This window comes from Phyllopteryx taeniolatus, chromosome 14 (assembly GCF_024500385.1).
Source record: "Phyllopteryx taeniolatus isolate TA_2022b chromosome 14, UOR_Ptae_1.2, whole genome shotgun sequence".
NCBI lineage: Eukaryota > Metazoa > Chordata > Actinopteri > Syngnathiformes > Syngnathidae > Phyllopteryx > Phyllopteryx taeniolatus.
The window spans coordinates 11,709,427-11,728,233 of NC_084515.1; the positions used below are offsets into that span (position 1 = coordinate 11,709,427).

The 18,807-nt window shown below is 44.1% G+C and overlaps 1 protein-coding gene across 12 annotated transcripts in view; it reads right to left on the reverse strand.

Moving 5' to 3' along the window:
- LOC133488609 (receptor-type tyrosine-protein phosphatase mu-like) overlaps positions 1-18,807 on the reverse strand; it is a 183,405-nt gene that overhangs the window by 100,452 nt on the left and 64,146 nt on the right. For 8 of the 12 annotated variants that reach the window (XM_061796684.1, XM_061796688.1, XM_061796687.1 and 5 more), the window contains 4 exons: positions 16,954-17,069; positions 16,412-16,534; positions 15,852-16,026; positions 8,161-8,454 (listed from right to left, as the gene is read on the reverse strand). In XM_061796684.1, coding sequence (XP_061652668.1) covers positions 8,161-8,454; positions 15,852-16,026; positions 16,412-16,534; positions 16,954-17,069 — 708 coding nt within the window. The remainder of the gene's footprint in view (positions 1-8,160; positions 8,455-15,851; positions 16,027-16,411; positions 16,535-16,953; positions 17,070-18,807) is intronic. The other 4 variants (XM_061796696.1, XM_061796695.1, XM_061796693.1 and 1 more) reach the window with 1 other exon arrangement.

The following is an 18,807-nucleotide window of genomic DNA, read 5'->3' on the forward strand; positions in this document are numbered from 1 at the left end:
GGTACATATTTTACATGCTCACGGCACATCACCACACAAAATGTCACAAAAATAATATACAATACCAACATAGGTGCCTTTTGATAAGAGCTTATTTTGTTCCGTGACGATGCTCCTAACTCAAAATAATAGTATCTCAAATAATTTTTACCCATTGAAATGAACGGAAATGCCATTAATCCGTTCCAGCTATGTGATTGTTATAAATGCACAACATGTAATTACTTTTGTTTTACGTTTAGTTTGACAGTAAATTTCAACTGGGAGTGGCATTAAACTGCTTGAAGCCTCTGTTTAAGGGCTGCAACTAACGATTATTTTTATTAATCTGTCAATTTTTTCAAATAATCAATGAATCCGATACAAAATATTTCCATCACCTTTGTTCGAAAACAGGACAATATTTCAAATTGACAGTGCAGCAAACAAATTCATTACGATTCAGTTTGCTGGTTTAGTCGATAACGTCAGAAAATAGGCAAAAATGTTGATCATATTCATCTCCAAAGTAAAAGTTTGCAAATGTCTTCTTAACATAAAGATAATCAATATGCTTTCATGGAGGATTCCTGAAATCTGATAATATTTACTGTCGAGATGCTGAAATGCCAAGGATTTGGACAATTTTAAGTTGAACAAGCGTTCTAAATGATTAATCGATTATCAAAATAGTTGATTAATTTGATAATTGATTACTTGTCAATTACAAACTGCTGCAAAAAAAAAAAAGTTAATTGTACCTTAAGTTCTACCATCTAGTAGAAGAGCACTTAATTGTTCTGAACGTCACCGGCATAGATAGATGAACAAAGATATATTATTTGTAGGAAATAAATAATACTTTTTAGATCAATGAAGTGAAATTGGATAACCTTCCACAGCAGACCTGATAACCTTTGATGTTGCACTGAGGATAAAGTACACGCCTCGCCTCATATTTTTTAAAAGGATGCAACATCATTTTGATGTCCAAACAAATGGCGAGCAAAATGTTGCCTTCTCGTAGGCGCCGAAGGTCACTAGATTATTCATGTTTAGTCGCGACAGGTCGGGATGAATGGCCCCAAACCTGCGCCGCCGCCCTCCGGGGGTCCCTCGACCAAGCCGCCATGCACACTGCGAAAAATGGATGACGCTGGCTGCGAGGAAGCGGCTCTTGCTCTCGTCCGGCTTCTCTCTCTGACAGGCCGGGCGTCAGCCTCGGATCCTAATTGAGCGGTTAGGCCTGGCAGGGCTGGATGCGATACATCACGGCAGCTCCAGACCGGACGGGACACTTCCTCGCTCTCCCGCTTGCTCGTTTGGGAGGAGATAATGAAAATATTTGGGTCCACCTCTGTTGCTTTGCAAATTATGCAATGTTTGCCACGACAAAAAAAAAAAAAAAAAAAAAAGGACGCTTTAACGCTCAGGCGAGGATGTTTAACATTCACTCAGAGGGAAAGGCAGCAGCGGCCTTGAGAGGTTTCACATCAAAAGCGGGGGCGCATGCCATTGTTGTCAGCCGCTATTTGCTTGAAACAGAAGAATGTGTTCTTTGCTTTCAAAGGGGCTTGCAGAAGCATTTTATTCTTGTTATCCTCTTCGCTTAAGTGCGCGGCGCTCACAGCTTGCTAACATTTTTCAAATGTCTCCATTTTTCAGCATTTGGCAATGGCACTCTCGCTTCCATTTTCGTGCGAAGTCTAACAAGCCCTCCCTCCAAATGATCAGGCGGTGGCCCCAGCAGAGCAGCACCCGGGGTGGTAACTCACACTTTTCGGCGACACTGTCGAGGGGCCCTCGTCGCACGGAGAAAACCACTTGCAGCCTCCAGCAAGGAGGCGTATAAAACTTTTAACAACTCTGCAGTGAAGTTGTATTGTTGAATCCCAGCAGTGGTGAAAGTAAAACACTCCAAAACAGCTATATAATATACAGTGGTTAAGAGTTTTTCGAGATACAAGCCGTTGTTCGGTCGATTTGTTTGCCTTGACTTGCAAGCAAAAATTAAAGATATATGTGTTGTATGGTGAACTCAACTCCATTACAAGCAGCAGCAGATGGAGAACAATTCTTCAAAAGAGGCTTCAAAATGTTTGCCACTCCCAGTTGAGGTTTACCAACTAAACATAAAACAAAGCATTGCATTCATATTTCTAACCACATAGCAAGTCTCTTTAGCGTAATGCTAATAAACAATGCAAAATACCACAGACAGGCTAACGAATAGATACAATATAGAAATATTCTCGCGCATATATTTTTTTTTATCCTCTGACAAAAATAACTAAAATTACTTCAGCTTACTGAACCAGTTGTGAAACTCTTCTAAGTATATGAGACTTGCTATGATAGAAATGTCCACCCATTTTCGTGTCCATCTGTGCTACTGGAGTCAGGCGCTATGTTTTCAGACTTTCCAGGAATCACTTCTAAGTTGGTTTCGGGGGTGTAGGGGGGGGTCATGTTGCGGACCCATTCTCACCAAGATAGACACACTTGCAAAAAATTGGTGAGTCTTTACTAAAATTGAAGCCGCAAGCAGCGATGAATGGGCCCTTGCGGCCCCTTTATTATGCCGAATCCAGACAAGGATCAACAAACTCTCATTCTCCAACCACATTAAATGCTTTCTTCTTAAAAATAAGTGTCATGTGGTTTATTGCATGTTTTTGGAACACTTGGACTGTTTTACCGTGTCAACACCTACGGAAATTGTTTACAAACTCATCAACTGATTCGGACCACAGAAAGAGAAACATAGGCGTGAAAGCACCCTGCCTGCATCATGGCCGTCAGAGTTCCCGTGTGATGGCTGGAGATGGACTCCATCCATCTCCTTGTTGTTTGCCCAGTGAGACGTGTCTAATTAACACTCCTGTGAATGAAAAGCCTCCTCACCGTACCGCCTCTAAGAACATCGGTGGCCACATACAATGGCGAGCGGTCATGTGATGTATAGCATTGGCGAGGTTCATGAAAAGACCCTCGTAATTTGTTCTGTGGGAGAAAGACACTCTTTTCCCCCCCCCAAATTATCATCATAGCCAGTTGGAAGAAGAAAGGAGAACTGTGCTGCTATAATGTCGGCTCTGCGAAAAGGTGATTTGTGCGGAGCTCAAGGACGCATCTTCACACGAGTGCCGCCGGAGAGTAGACAGTATAGACTCTTCGTTATGGTTATTTCCCTCATCTTCAGACACAAAGTTATCTGTTCTCTTAAAACCTGAGCAACCGAGGCAAGTGGATGTATGATAGTTGGAAAAAAGGATAGAATTTATTGTTTGCAATTCAGACTCCAGAAATGTTTAGAAGCAGGTCTTGCTGTTTTCTAGGGATGTAACAACAGGGGGGGGGGGGGGTCTAGATTCCGTGCATACCTTGGTTTCAAGGTCACAGCTGGATTCACTTGGATCATCACACTTTTTCTTTTGGAAAGTATTCATGAGAATGTAAATGTCTGCCTTTAGCTGTACTTCTATCCAATTCTTTATTGGCACTCACTTTTGCCAGCTACCGGCCAAGCATGCATGTCAGTTTTTTTCAGATCGGTGGTCAAATAAGAAAAAAACACAACTATATTGTTATCAAAGTGTGCTTGCTGATGGCTGTGTGCAAACAATCATCACGGCCATTGTTTGTCACCTCCACTCAGGAGCCTCCGGAGAACTCAAGTAGCATTAATTTAGTGGCACTCCTCGATGCTCTCGCCTCGTGTTTATAAATTCAAACCGAAGTGCTTCTCAAGGTCTTTAAATGTTTTCTATTCACCGCCTTTAAATATTCATGTGCTATCTGCTGTAATTTTTCTCACAGATGTTTTTTTTTGTATTTTTTTTTAACCTCCTCTTCCACTCCCTCCATCGTTTTTGCTAAATTATGGATGTCGCGCTCCCCTCGCTCACTCGGAAGCGCTCATTCAGTCGGCTCGCGTCACTCATAACATCTCCCCGAACACGTCAGCCGAGAAGCGATTTATTCAACGTTTTCAGCCCCTCCTGTAAAAGCTTTATCTCGGATTTCACGCGTCTCCTGAGTGGGGCGGCAGTGAGCGTTTCGCAAAGTGCTTCACTTTGATTTACGCTCTTGACAGGGTTGATTCTTTTTTGTAAATGACAGTACATGAAGATTTACACTGAATATGGTGTTTATGTCAGGAAATAAGGACATGTTGGCAACACTAGTTTTTTACTGAATAAAGATGTAGACTGGTAGGTTAGCTTCTTAGATTAGCTGTTAATTAGCTAGCCATTTTAGGATTTGAACTGAAATTGGATGACCTCACGAGACGTCTGCGTGTAAATGTTTTTGACTCAGTCAAGGTGTGGACTGCTACATTAGTTTGTCGCACTTGTTGCTAAGTAGGTGATGACTAGATACTAACTACATGGCCACGCCAGAGTTTGAACTAAAACTGTACGACGTTGCACAAAAATTAAGTGTACATCACGTTTTTGACTGAGTGAAAATGTAGACTACCGTATTTTCACGACCATAAGGCGCACCGTATTAAAAGGCGCAGTCTCAGTTACGGCGTCTATTTCTGTATTTAACACATACATAAGGCGCACCGTATTATTGGTCGCAGGCATGGTAAAATGTAATATGTTTTTAAAAAGGCAACGGGAGCAAAACTGTGTTGGTTGGTTGTACTTTATTGAAGTATTTAATGTACTCACGTAATTTTTTCAATCAATCCTCATCCGCAAAACCATTAAAGTCCTCATCTTCTGTATAAGAAATAAACAGCTGGGCAAGTTCTCCATCAAACACGCCGGGTTCCCTCTCGTCATTGTCGGAGTCAGTCTTGTTGCCGGGGGGCTGTTCAGCAATGATGGCGGCTTTCGCCAACAGTCAAAGCAGATATCTTAGCTCAGGCATCCACAATCCATTCACATATGGTGGTGTAACTCGCCAAGCACTTCGTCTTCTTGACTTGGCGAAGCTCGTTTTCCTGCTTCCTCCACTTGCGAACCATGGATTCGTTGATCTTGAATTCTCTCGCGGCTGCTCGATTTCCATGTTCCCCCGCGTAACTGATAGCTCGCAGTTTAAACTGAGCTTCGTAAGCGTGTCTCTTCGTAGGTGCCATTTTCGGGGGTCCTTAGCCAAACCGTTGTTTTGCACAATGCACATACCGGCGCTATATATCTACTGGGGGCGTGCCTTTAGCGTCCTCTTTCTCGCGCACCCTTCCCCCTTTAACGTCCGCATGCTGTCCTCAGTCACGTCCGCCTTTCCTCTATACAAGCAGCGTGTCGGCAGGAAATGCTCCCAGTCAGTCAAGCGGAGCGCTCATCAAACTCACACAACATTTACAGATTTTGGAACTCGGTGCACATATAAGGCGCCCTGCATTATAAGGCGCCCCGTCCATTTTGGAGAAAACCTAAGACTTTTAAGTGTGCCTTATGGTCGTGAAAATACGGTACTTAGCTTCCAGCGCTTCCTAACTAGCTGGCCACTTCAAAGTCTGCACTGCAAATGTACAAAGTTGCGAATGATGTGAGCATATGTCACAAGTTTCTGACTGAGTGAAGATGTAGTCCGTGTCGTTATTTCTCGGACTAGTTGATAAATAGCCAGCCACTTCAGCGTTTGAGCTGAAAGTGTACAACCTTGCATGAGGCGTCAGTGCGTGTCACACATTTTTGACAGAGGGAAAATGTAGCCCCCCTGCTACTATTAGCTTTCGTGATAGTTAACTAGCTCGTCACATCGCACATGATGTCTGTGTACGTCACACGGTTTTTGACTGAGAGAAAATATCGACTGCAACATTAGCTTTTCATGCTAGTCGCTAACTAGCAAGCTATGTCAGTATTTGAGCTGAAAATGTATGCCCACACACGGGATTTTGACTGAGTAAGGATGTAGACCAGGGTTCGGCAAACTACGGCCTGCGGGCCACATCCGGCCCATTGATCATTTCAATCCGGCCCGCCAAAGATTGGTACAGAATTGCCCAAATCATATCAAAATCATGACGACATTCATTTGACCTTGTCCTGTAATGCCGAGTGGTTCCACCAGGTTGTGCTGTAATGCCCAGTGGTTCCACCAGGTTGTCCTGTAATGCCAGTGGTTCCACCAGGTTGTCCTATAATGCCCAGTGGTTCCACCATGTAGCGCAGTAGGTACAGTGATACATTGACTTGACTTTGGTTGTTCTATTTTTTACTCTGCTACTGCTCTGAACCCTTCTTCAACCATGCGTGGGCCAAAGAAGAGAAAAGTCGACAATGAGTGCATGGACTCCTAAATACTTTTTCCACTGAAGTCCGGTCGAAGGCTGTATGGCTAATTTGTTAAGAAACCATTGCGGTTTTAGAGGAATATAACATCAGCTGTCACTTTTTTACCAATGGAGCCAAGGAAATGTCAGTAGCCGTTTTAATAGCATAATAATTCACTTTGCACTTTCCTAAAAAGAAAATGAACTACTAATGTTGCCCTTTCATAAACAGAAAACAGACTACATATGTTGGATTTTACAAAACACAAAATTAAGATGTTACTAAATATTCCCTTACTATTTTATACATTTTCTTTTTTAATAATCTTACATTTATTGGAGCGTTAACTGCCAGCAGTTTTCAGGTCGATGCTATACTTCCCTAAAAAGAAAACATTTAACTGTTACATATTATGATTCTTATTAGTTTATTGCTTACGTGATTTTGTTTATTTTCTTTCATTCATTGGAGAATTGACAGCTAGCATTTTGCAGTTAGATGTTGCGCTTTCCTAAAAATAAAATAAAAAATGTTTAACACTACTACATTTTTCCTTTTTAATTTGTTTTGCTTATGTGATAACCTTTCATTGATAGGATAATTTACCGATAGCAGTTTACAATCTTGTGTTGCACTTTCCTAAAAAGAAAAAAAATAAAGTTGTCATATAATGTATAACTTTTTCAACTTTATTGTAGATTTTTTATCATTTATTTGAGACTCATATTTGGTGGAGAATTTACTGCTACTAGTTTTATTTTAAAAATAAATATGTCTGTGTTTCGACAAAAGAAAAGCAAATTTTTTTTAGCATTTTAGTCTCTTATTCCACTTAGTGAACCGTATCCGTTTTAAACCAAGGAACACACCCAACTGATTTTTTTTGCCCTACAGGAAAGACTCTTTATTGGTCTCAGCCCTGTGACCTCTTTTGTGGCAGTACACCATGTCCACGCTGGCTCCAAACACCTGCTCAGACTCCACATCTATTACATCAGTGACTTTGTTCCCATCTGTGCTCGGTCGCGCCATGTGGGAGTCGACCTCATCTGCTTGGTTTTTGGTTTGGCGTGAACGGCCGTGTAGGAGGGAATCTGCTTTTTAAATCTGGGCTCAGACCTCGCTTACAGGAAGGAGAGGGAGGAGTTTGTGTTCAGCACAGCAAGCTGGTTACTTAGCTTTTAGCTCTTAACGTGTGATAAAATGGCTCAATGAGAGGTAAGCTTACAATGCTAGCTTCGCACGCTAGCTGCTGACTAGCAAGCCACGCCAGCGTTTGAAATAAAAGGTACATCAAGGCGCAAGACATCAGCGTACAGCACAAACTTTGGACTGAGTGAAGAAATAGACCTCTATGTTAGCTTCTCACCGTAGCCTCTAACCAGCTACCCACTAGCTAGCTAATCACTTCATGCAGTTACACTGCATGACCTCGTGCTTGACGTCAGCTTAAATCACAACTTTTTGACTGAGTAAAGACATAGACCTCTATGTTAGCTTCTCACATTATCCACCGAAACTGCAAATGTTTCATACATTTACATACATGTTTCACACCTCATCATAGACCCGCTACCTTCGCTTCTCCCATTAGCTGCTAACTAGCTAGCCACTAATAGCTAAGCACTTTGGCGTTTCACTAAAAATGTACAAATTCACGTGAGGTGTCGGCACACGTTTTTGACTGAAGACGGACCACCAAGTTAGCTTCTTGTGCCAGCCACTAACTAGCTAGCCGCTTCATGTACAACATCGTGAGAGACATCAACTATTGTCACAAGTTTCTGACTGAGTAACGGCCGCTATATTAGCTTCTTCTGTGAGCTGTTAACAAGCTAGCCATTTCATGTACAGCCTTGCTAAAGACGTCAGCGTACAAACTTACATTTAGCAGGCGGACCAAAATTACCACCAAGTAACCATATTATGAACGTTAACTCACCGGCACATCTAGTTCGGGCCCTCAGCGGTGGGCCAGGCGCACCGGTGCCACCCTCCAGAGGCCTGGTGAGCAGCACGCTGATCTCATACTCTGTGTCGGGGTCCAAATGTCCAATCTTGTGCATGGTCTTGTCAACGGGCTGCAGGTCGTACATGGTGCCTGACACCGTACGGTACTCCACCTCCCGGTCCACGATGGGTCCGTCTCCGTTGATAGAGTTGGCATTGAGCTGGATCCACAGGTAAGTGGCACCCACAGCGGTCAGCTGGGGCGGCGCGATGGGCACTGGAGGCTCTGGAGGGGTTCAAAGATGTGTGTTAGTTTGGTGTGTGATGATCAAAATAAAGCAATTGTCACTTTCCGACAACCATTTTACACTTCACACCAGACACTAAAAACATTCTGCCTTTAGAGCTAGTATGAAAGCAATTGCTGCTGTCTGACAACTATTTATACTTCACAATAGATGCTGGCACTGATGCAATGTAACTATCTGATTAAGGGATCACGCGTCACTGTGTGAAAACACACACAGTTGCGGAAATATCCCACTTCATTGGGCTCTGTGTGAAAGAGACTGTGCTCTGAACATGTGACAACCTTGACAGTGACCTTTTCCTCCATCATGTCACTGACATTTGTCTAATTTGGCTTGAACCTTGTTCCAGCTCTCCCTAAATCAGCCTTCTACAAATGTCAGCACAGGTTCTTTCATCTAAATCTGGCATTTCTATTACATGATTGTGTTCAGCAATACTAAGTTGGCCACAACTTCTGCAAGTCTATTTAATGTTCAATTTTGTACAGTATCATATTGAATATTCTACACAGCTCTAATGAACAGAATTTATGTTTTATATAAATCTAATTCACCATATTGACATGTTTCATGCTTTCTCCAACGCTAAAGGACTATATTTACATTTATGTAGCATATTTACAAATGTAATTACCTATGCACTGCTAATGTACCATATTTGCATCATACTGAATGTTCTATACAACAGCTATGTGCCATATATACATCACATTTAATACTCTATACAATTCAATGTCACATTTAATGTTCGATACAACTCTATTTTGATTGATTTAATGTGATGCTAATTTCTTCCTTTTTTCTACAAAAATTGAGAAGTAAATGGTGATTTCTTCACAGTATTCAAATTTGGCGAATTCCAAATTTTGTGGGTTATGAGCTGGAAACCCAAATTATGTAAAAATAAACAAATAATTGAAATTGTTTAAATTGTGGGCCCTGAATCTATAATTTATGAAAGCTTGACTTTTTGAATGGGATTATGGAAATAAATAAACTTTTCTATGATATTCTAATTTATTGTAAAGGGCCTTTACATCATTTAATGTTCTATACAATACTACCTCGCGTACTTAAAAATCTAATGCATTCTAAAGGATACGGCCGATGCCTCTACTGAGCTCAGATAACGTTATCATGGAGTGAGGTTAGTGGAGGTTGTCCCCCATAGGAAACAGATGGTAAGCACACACTAACCTCAAGTCAGGTTAGGTTCCCTAAACTGCATCTAATCCGAACTGTCAAACATCACCTCAAGCCAACCAGCTAATCCAACAGACCTCAGACTGTCGGAGGCGTCCAAATCTGGGCTTGTTTTGATGGGTTGTGGGGTCAAAAGTCTTTAAATGTCTGAGTCTTTTTAAGATGCCCACTTCAACATCCCACAAAGACATTGTGCTACCCCTCTCCTTTACACAAGCCTTAAAAAAAAGAAACAAATCTTTGGGCACCTCCTAGGGGTTGTGTGAACACCTAAAGCAGCTTTTCCCAAACTTTTTAAAGCGTGCCCCACCTTCAATACCCAGACAGAGATGGTGCACCCCTTCTTCCCTGCACACATCCTAAAAAACACTGTGTGTCTTCTAGGGCATGCATGAACAGATAAGCCTTTCCAAACCTTTTAAACCAAGCTTCCCCCTTTCTCCCCAATACACGAGATGGAATACACACACACACACACACAAAAGCCCAAACACTGGCTGTCTCTAAGGGGCAGACTTTCCGAAACGTTTCCTGCCACATTCCATTCTGACAGAGGTGGCACACCCCCTGTCCACCGCGACCCAAAAACAGAAGCAGTTTACGGTGATGAAAGCGTGTAGGTGCACTAAAACCGCCGTGTTGAAAATTACGGATTAACGGTGTGAAATACACTCAAGTGCTGCCACACGTCAGGGGTATTAATGACTTGCTTTTCCCAGCGCAGGCACCGGCAAGCTCGACCACGCGTCGGCTTGGAGATGGCCGAAGGTGGGTGTGCGACATAGGCGGCCAAACGCGGGGGTCGGCGAGCAGCTGCCTTTGCGATGTTTGACCACACGGCCAAGTGGAACGGCGACAGCTGCGTCCTCCTCGACTGTGACATCTACAGACTAACAGCAGCTTGGTCGATATACTGTACGTGTTGAATGTGTGAAAATAAACCATATGTTCAAGCTGGACTATTACTGCAAAAGAGAAAATGGTGGAAAAGTTGAATTTTCCACCATTTTCAGCTGCAAAACGATATTTTGCAGCTGTTAATCCTTTTAAAGCAACTTTTTATTTGCACAATATGAAAATCTTTCATGTAATCCTAAAAATTTCTTCACAGTATTGTGCCCATCTTTCTGTAGAAAAAAAAATCATTCTAGTAAACAATCACAAGAGAAGGTTTATTTTAGGGAATAAATCTTTATAATGGACATACGTTTTATGCAAAATGAATCTTATTCTGAAAAGCGAAGGTACCTTATTATCTAGCTATAATATAAAAAAAATGTTTCCTGCAATCTTTAAAAATGTACACGTTTCTTTGCAATATTGTGCCTAACCTTTTGTACACACTTCAACTATATGATCATAAGCGAAGGCTTGTTTTGCAGTTATAAATATTTATAATGAACACAAATAACCCCGTAGGGGTCGGGTGCAGTGTGAGCTGGGCGGTGGCCGAAGGTGGGGACCTTGGCGATGAGATCCCTGACTACAGAAGCTGGCGCTAGGGATGTGGAATGTCAGGGAAGGAGCCCGTGCTGGTGTGTGAGGTTGAGAAGTTCCGACTAGATATCGTCGGGCTCGCTTCCACACACGGCTTGGGCTCTGGTACCAGTCCTCTCGAGAGGGGTTGGACTCTTTTCCACTCTGGGGTTGCCCACGGTGAGAGGCGCCGAGCAGGTGTGGGTATACTTATTGCCCCCCGGCTCGGCGCCTGTACGTTGGGGTTCACCCCAGTGGACAGGTGGGTAGCCTCCCTCCGCCTTCGGGTGGGGGACGGGTCCTGACTGTTGTTTGTGCCTATGCACCAAACAGCAGTTCAGAGTACCCACCCTTTTTAGAGTCCTTAGAGGAGGTGCTGGAGAGTGCTCCCGCTGGGGACTCCATCGTTCCGCTGGGGGACTTCAATGCGCACGTGGGCAATGACAGTTAGACCTGGAAGGGCGTGATCGGGAGGAACGGCCCCACCGATCAGAACCAGAGTGGTGTTCTGTTATTGGACTTCTGTGCTCACCACGGATTGTCCATAACGAACACCATGTTCAAGCATAAGGGTGTCCACACATGCACTTGGCACCAGGACACCGTAGGTCGCCGTTCGATGATCGACTTTGTGGTCGTGTCATCGGACTTGCGGCCGTATGTCTTGGACACTCGGGCGCAGCTGTCAACTGATCACCACCTGGTGGTGAGTTGGCTCCGATGGTGGGGGAAGATGCCAGTCCGACGTGGCAGGCCCAAACGTATTGAGGGTCTGCTGGGAACGTCAGGCAGAATCCCGTCAGAAGGAGTTTCAACTCCCACCTCCGGCAGAACTTCACCCACGTCCTGGGGGAGGCGGGGGACATTGAGTCCGAGTAGACCATGTTCCGCGCCTCTATTGCCGAGACGGCTGACCGGAGCTGTGCCCGTAAGATAGTCGGCGCCTGTCGTGGCGGCAATCCCAACCCGTTGATGGACACCAGCAGTGAGAGATGCCGTCAAGCTAAAAGGAGTCCTATCGGGGCTTTTTGGCCTGTACGACCGCAGTCAGAGTTTGGTCCGCATTGTCGGCAGTAAGTCGGACTCGTTTCCGTTGAGGGTTGGCCAGATGAGGTGGCTCGAGCATCTGTTTAGGATGGCTCCCGGACGCCTCCCTGGTGAGGTGTTCCGGGCACGTCCCACTGGGAGGAGACCCCGGGGACGACCCAGGACACGCTGGGGAGACTACGTCTCTCGGCTTGCCTGGGAATGCCTCGGGATCCCCTTGGAAGAGCTAGAGGAAGTGGCTGAGGAGAGGGAAGTCTGTGCTTCCCTTCTGAGGCTGCTGGCCCCGCGACCCGACCTCGGATAAGCGGAAGACAATGGATGGAGGGATCTTTATAACAGACAAACATTTTGTTTGAAATTCAACAAAATTCTTACTGAAAGGTTTAGGTGCGTAACAAAATCCCTCCAGACCAAACATTTTAAAACCTGAGATTCTACTTAATCCTCATAGATTCCACATACTTTCTTGTAAAATAAATAAATAGAATAAAAAATTGGTACATTCAGAGTAGTCAAAAGTTGAATTTGGGAAAGTCAAAAGAATTAGAAAGGCATCCTCACAATAGACAGACTTTTGAATGAAATTCTCCAAATTCACACACGGGGCATTTTTGTACAAAATCATACTAAATTGAGTATAGCCATAGCTGAATTAGGGAATGTAACAGCAAAATAATACATTTTAACCAAATTAAAATATATCTCTCTTTGTTCGAACTCCAGTAACAGTAGTTCAAGTTTATGCAACCATTAACACCCAAGTACACACGAAGCCTTTCAGCCGTCCAAGAGTTGTCACTGTCCTGTTGATTCATGGTAATAATAATAAATCCTGCTTTCATTTGCCGAGAGCATTCTTCTCTCCCGTTAAGATGGGGGAGGGACCTCGTGACTCTCCTAACCGGGCTGGAAAAGACAATCGATCGCCTCTGGGAAGATGACCTGCGATTCTGGCTTCGATTCACCTCCCTCTTCTCGGTGGCTATTCCCATTAGAGCCAGAAAAGCTCAGCTGGAGCGCCGTGAACCCAAGGAAAAGGAGCCCAGGTCTAGACGGGGGGCAATAATTATCAGCCCTTTCAGAACCGCTACGGGAGAGCCCATCACGAGGATGGAAAGGGACAAGGGGGTCAAAGCGAGCCGATCCATATGGCACAGCACACTTTCACATAAATCTGGCATGAAAATAAGGACTGATTATCAAGGATAATCCAGCATTCATTCTCCTCCTGTTGACAAAGGCGGCGGTGTATTGTAATGAGGCGGGATGAAAAATCCACAGTCCGTGGTCACTCCCATACACATTTAAGGGGGGATTTCCAAGTCATTGCTCCAAGGAGTGAGGGTGGGGGTGGGGGGGGGGGGGGGGGGGGGGGTTTATTACGGCGAGATCCGGATAATGATTGAAATATTTACGACAAAGGCACCTTAAGATTGCTATTAAGTTTCCGCTAATGTGCTATTGAGAGAGGGACTGAGTGCAAAAAAATGGGGGGAGTTGTATTTGGAGAGTGGACCCACCGACGCACTCAAACGTCAACTCAACGATTACCTTCCGATCGTCTAATACTAGCACCTCCCGTCGATGAATGGTTGCCGGTCCGCCAATTAGATGTGCTTGCATGCACTGGTCCGTGGCGGAAAAAAAAAAAGGTTGAGGATCACTGCTCTATAAATATTGTACATTATAAAACATATAGCAATAACAATTAAATAGAATGTAAAGCATGAAACAGTTTGTTCGTCATAATTACTTCATTGCTGCTCCTGGTGTGTGCAACTTAGCCACAGTGGGGCAGTATAATACAGTCATGCAGCCAAAAACAAGAGTTTCACAACTACCGTAAGTGAATCAGTAACTGCAGTAATATTTGTCGTTTTTTGCAGAGGATGAAGGAGGGTTGGCTTATTGGGAAATAATGAGATCCTTGCAATCGACAAACATTTTGAGTGAAATTCCGCTGCATTTTCACTGAGAAAGGGTTATTAGGTTATTTGGGTACTGCAATAATCAAAACTGAAATTCCACACAAATTGGGGTAACAATCAAATGGTCACAAATCAAATCAAATCAAAATCTTCGAAATTCTAATGAAAAAGGATCAATAGACCAACATCTACAAAATACCGTGCATGTTTTGTACAACATTCCACTAAATTCTAATACAGATGCTGTGATTTTGTAATATGCAAATGCTCACATTTTGCAATGTTTTGCACCAAATTCTACTAAAATGACAAGGTTAACATTTTTGAACAAAATTCTTAACAGGGAAGGGGCTTCTTTAGCCCTTATCTCCCTCGCCCACTCTGTTGTGTCCATTCTGGCGTGATTGACAGAGCTTGATCTGCAGCAGCAGGATTAAACCTATCAATCACATAAGGCTCAGAGACAAAAAAACGAAAGAGATAAAGAGACTGGGGCAGAGGGAAAAAAAATAAATAAATCAAGGCAGTAAATTCAATTGAGAGCACACGGAGAAGACTGAGGTGAAGAAATATAGGAGGCCATTACCTGACGACTATAGGGGCTGTAAGGAAAGTGAGGCCTTGCAGCGAGAGACGACTCCATAAATTCATATCAAATGACTGCACGAGTCAAACATCAGTGAGGCTACTGTAAACCCGCCTGCCGCTTGCCTTTGTGATCCTTTAAAGCGCCATTGTGCTCAGTCAAGGACGGACCCCATTTTACAGGGGAAAAGTCCTCCAGGTAACCAATCACCATAAAAAAATAAAATAAAAATGAGGTGGGTGGGGTGTTTTGGAAGAGCCCTGAAGTACATTTACGTAGCTTTTGCTTCCTATTTATCTCCCGCAGACTTTGTGTGAAGGTGAGTTCTACTTACCGTGGCTGAATTTTAAATGTTCCTGATTTCTGAGTAATGTTAAACTTTTGAACGGTGCAAGTCTTTCAAAAATGAGGACGTTTCTAATTGACCCAAAGCTTTGGAACTGTAGAATATCAATATATTTTTAATATTTTATAATCGAAGGCGCGGCACGGTGGACGACTGGTTAGAGCGTCAGCCTCACAGTTCTGAGGAGCGGGGTTCAATCCCTGGCCCTGCATGTGTGGAGTTTGCATGTTCTCGCCGTGCCTGCGTGGGCTTTCTCCGGGCACTCCGGTTTCCTCCCACATCCCAAAAACATGCATGGTAAGTTAATTGAAGACTCTAAATTGCCCGTAGGTGTGAATGTGAGTGCGAATGGTTGTTTGTTTGTATGTGCCCTGCGATTGGCTGCCAACCAGTTCGGGGTGTACCCCGACCCCTGCCCGATGATAGCTGGGATAGGCTCCAGCACACCCGCGACCCTAGTGAGGAGAAGCGGCTCAGAAAATGGATGGATAATCGAAGGCTGATTTGGGTAACAACCAAATCCTCAAAATAGACAAACCATTTGTAGGAATTTTTTTTGGGTGAGAAATGACATAACCAAAATGGCAACCTTCTCTTGTCTTTTCGGACGTGGGTTCTTGAAACATTTTTGTTGTTCTCTTCATGACAGACAGGCCTACCAAATTTCAGGTTGCTAAGTGAAACTGACTTCGGGGGCTGAATTTATAATGTATCTAAATCTGTAAGTGATCGGTTTCAATGTAGTTTGCATTTGATTGCGTAGACTGGTTCTGGCTCAATACTCACGCTTGATGGTGAGCTCCCCGTAGTTAGACACGCCGACCCCTTTGTCTGAGTGGACGATGCATCGGTAGCGGCCCGAGTCGCCCTTGGTGGTGTTCTCCACGTCGAAGGTGCCAATGAAGCGGCGGTTATTCCAAGGTTTAGTAGCCTTCATTGGGGCCTCCCGTCCACCCATTCCCTGTTTGAACACACATACACGTACGTACAAGGGGTTTCACCTTGTGTGCTGTAGAATCTCTACTTTTGTTTGTTTGCCTGAGTCCCCATTGCAAGCAATACATTAATCACACTGCAATGCACAGAGAGGCAGCAGCTTCTCCCCAGCTGTCACCCCTCACAGCGGGCAGATGGGGGTGAGCATTTGTTCATTAGAAATGTTTCTTCACCGCTGTCATCGAGCTGGTATTTGGCCTAATGTTTGTTTGCAGCTCTGGAGCAAATGAGGACGCATTTGTGAAAATGATGGCGTACCTGGCACAGGACCTTTAAGCCCGCTGATCACACGAGTGACGGGGCGTGTTAGCATCATGGGCCGAAAAGGTTCCGGTTGGCAGATGCACTACCTTTGTCACTTGGATCAAGGTCGACCGCAGGCTGCTGTGTGCCAGATATAGAAGGCGCTCTCCACAGAGTCTGCGTCTATGTGGGTTAAGCGTGTACGGCAGTGAGCTGACACCTGTAATCCCCTGCTTGCCAGCCAGCAGGTTACACCCAGGATGGAATGAAGCAATGTGTTAATGTCACAGCTTGAACTTTGGACTTGTCACTCAGATTTCAAGACAAAAAGGGAGATCTTGGAGGCTGCGTTGCAGAGAGCAAGACCAGACCAAAATGGAGGCAATGTGAGACTAAATTAAGAGCCTGGCACGTCGCTGTCCCCTCCGAGCCGCGCTTTCTGGTAGCCTCGTCACACAATCCTTTGTTTCGGCTGTTTTGTTTCTGCGACAAAAGACTTTCTGCAAACCGAGCATTTTCAGTGGCCGAAAATATGGTGCATCACTACTGACTACAGACCAAGACCAAGGCTCTGTTATTACAGTATGTACAGGTATAAGTGAGGCTAACATGTAACCTTGTGCAGGGAGATGGAGAATAGCCCCCCCACCTGAAGCCATAGGCGGAAACTGTCCCGCTTGCGTCCATTGACAGTGCAGTGAAAAGACGCAGTCTGCCCAGCGTTGACCTCCACTCCCTTTATCGTGAGAAAGTGTGGCGTGTTCACTGAGAAACAAACAAAAAAAAAAGACAAGACGTTATCAGGCAAGTGCGTTGAATGCAAGGAGAGATTAAACTGTGGAGTTGAATGTCAGATGTGTGTGCTGAGAACGTTACAACCCCTGTGGCCATGGTTCGCTTGTGAACGTGAAAGGAGCAGGAGAACTAGCCTTGAATGGATGCTTCACTTTTACTTTAGTATGTGCTACTCAAGACGCCTCGTGCCCGAATCGCTTGGTGAGGAAGGAGGCGGGCACCTAAATCTCCAGAACGAGACACAGGAGGCCGTTCTGCTGCTAATTGCGCTATCGCTTCACTTCCCCCATGCCCTGAGTTAATGATACAGCTCTTACAGAAGCATTTTCCTATTGATTGTTCGGGGTTAGGGCTGCGGATAGGTGGTAAGGAGTCAGGGTGAGAATTAGGCTTACGTGTAGAGATAAAGGTTACGGTTCAAATTAGGTGTCAGGGTTAGAGCACAATGTTATGGTTTGGTGATCGGGTTTGTGTTTGGAGGTTATGGTTAGCGAGAAAGCTAGGGATCGGGGTTTGGATTTGTGTTATGGTGAGAGCTAGGGTTGGTGTTTGTGGTTAGGGTTAGTGTTTTGGGCAAGGGATAGGGTCGAAGGTTGTGTGTTAGGCGTAGGTTTAGTTTGAGACATTGGTTTGCTGTTTGGGGTTAGAGTTATAGTTAGAGCCCTAGGATGGTGTTTGAGGCAAGGGATAAATGTGAGAGTTGTGGGTTAGGGAATAACGTTAGTATTATGGATAAGGGCTAGGGTTGGTATTTGGAGCTAAAGGCCAAAGCTAGGATGAGATGCTATTTGCGCTGATGTTTAACTTCATCCCAGCACTGAATGAAGCAAAGTGCTCTGGAAAAAAAAAAAAACCCAAAAAACATTTGTCTCCTTTGTAACGGATCCTCATTATCATTCGCACATCGCATATTCTGCGGGAAACAACTTGTGTGGAAAATTTTTCATGAGTGCAGGAAAAAAATAGGGCAATCTCGCCAGGCGACCTTGATTTAAAATGTAACCGAATCTCTAAAGGCTCAGCGAAAAAAATAATCTAATTCTATCGCTTTCATCGCTAAGACTTCCACTAGTGCTTTTTTTTTTTTTTTTTTTTTTTTTTTTTTTTTTTAAAACAACCTCATCCTTCAGCAGCGTCCAGTCCAGTCACTGCCAAGAGAAGACATGTCTATTTTTTTCCTCCGCTTTAATGACGAGGGAGGGTCACAGCATAATCACACCTTGGATATTCCTAACGGTCGTATAATTAGAAAATAAATGCTTTCATGGTGTTGCCTATCAGTCAAAGAGAGCTGATTGCCACTGAGAGCAACATCGATCCCACCTCATGCTTTCCCCCCTCGCATTTAAACATTGATCACGTCGCAAAAGGCATCGATCACCTTGGATGCATTCAAATGCAACACGTATAGCCCTACGAATCTATCGTATTGACACAACATTTGTAGGAATTGGGCTGCTTTCAAATGGTTACTGCGTCATTAGCATTTAACAATCAGAGTGTGATACTTGCAGCTACTGCATGAAGGGCAAAGCAAAGTCTAAATCAATGGGTGCAAACCCATGCAAGCTATTGATTTAGACTTGAAGATCAGTGTGTGAAAACCTCTCAGTGTAACACGGGAGTTCCCAAACAGTAGTCCCTTTCATAGGGTTAGGAACAGAGGCTAGGGTTAGGGATTGAAACCTGTATGCACTAGTGATTTAGA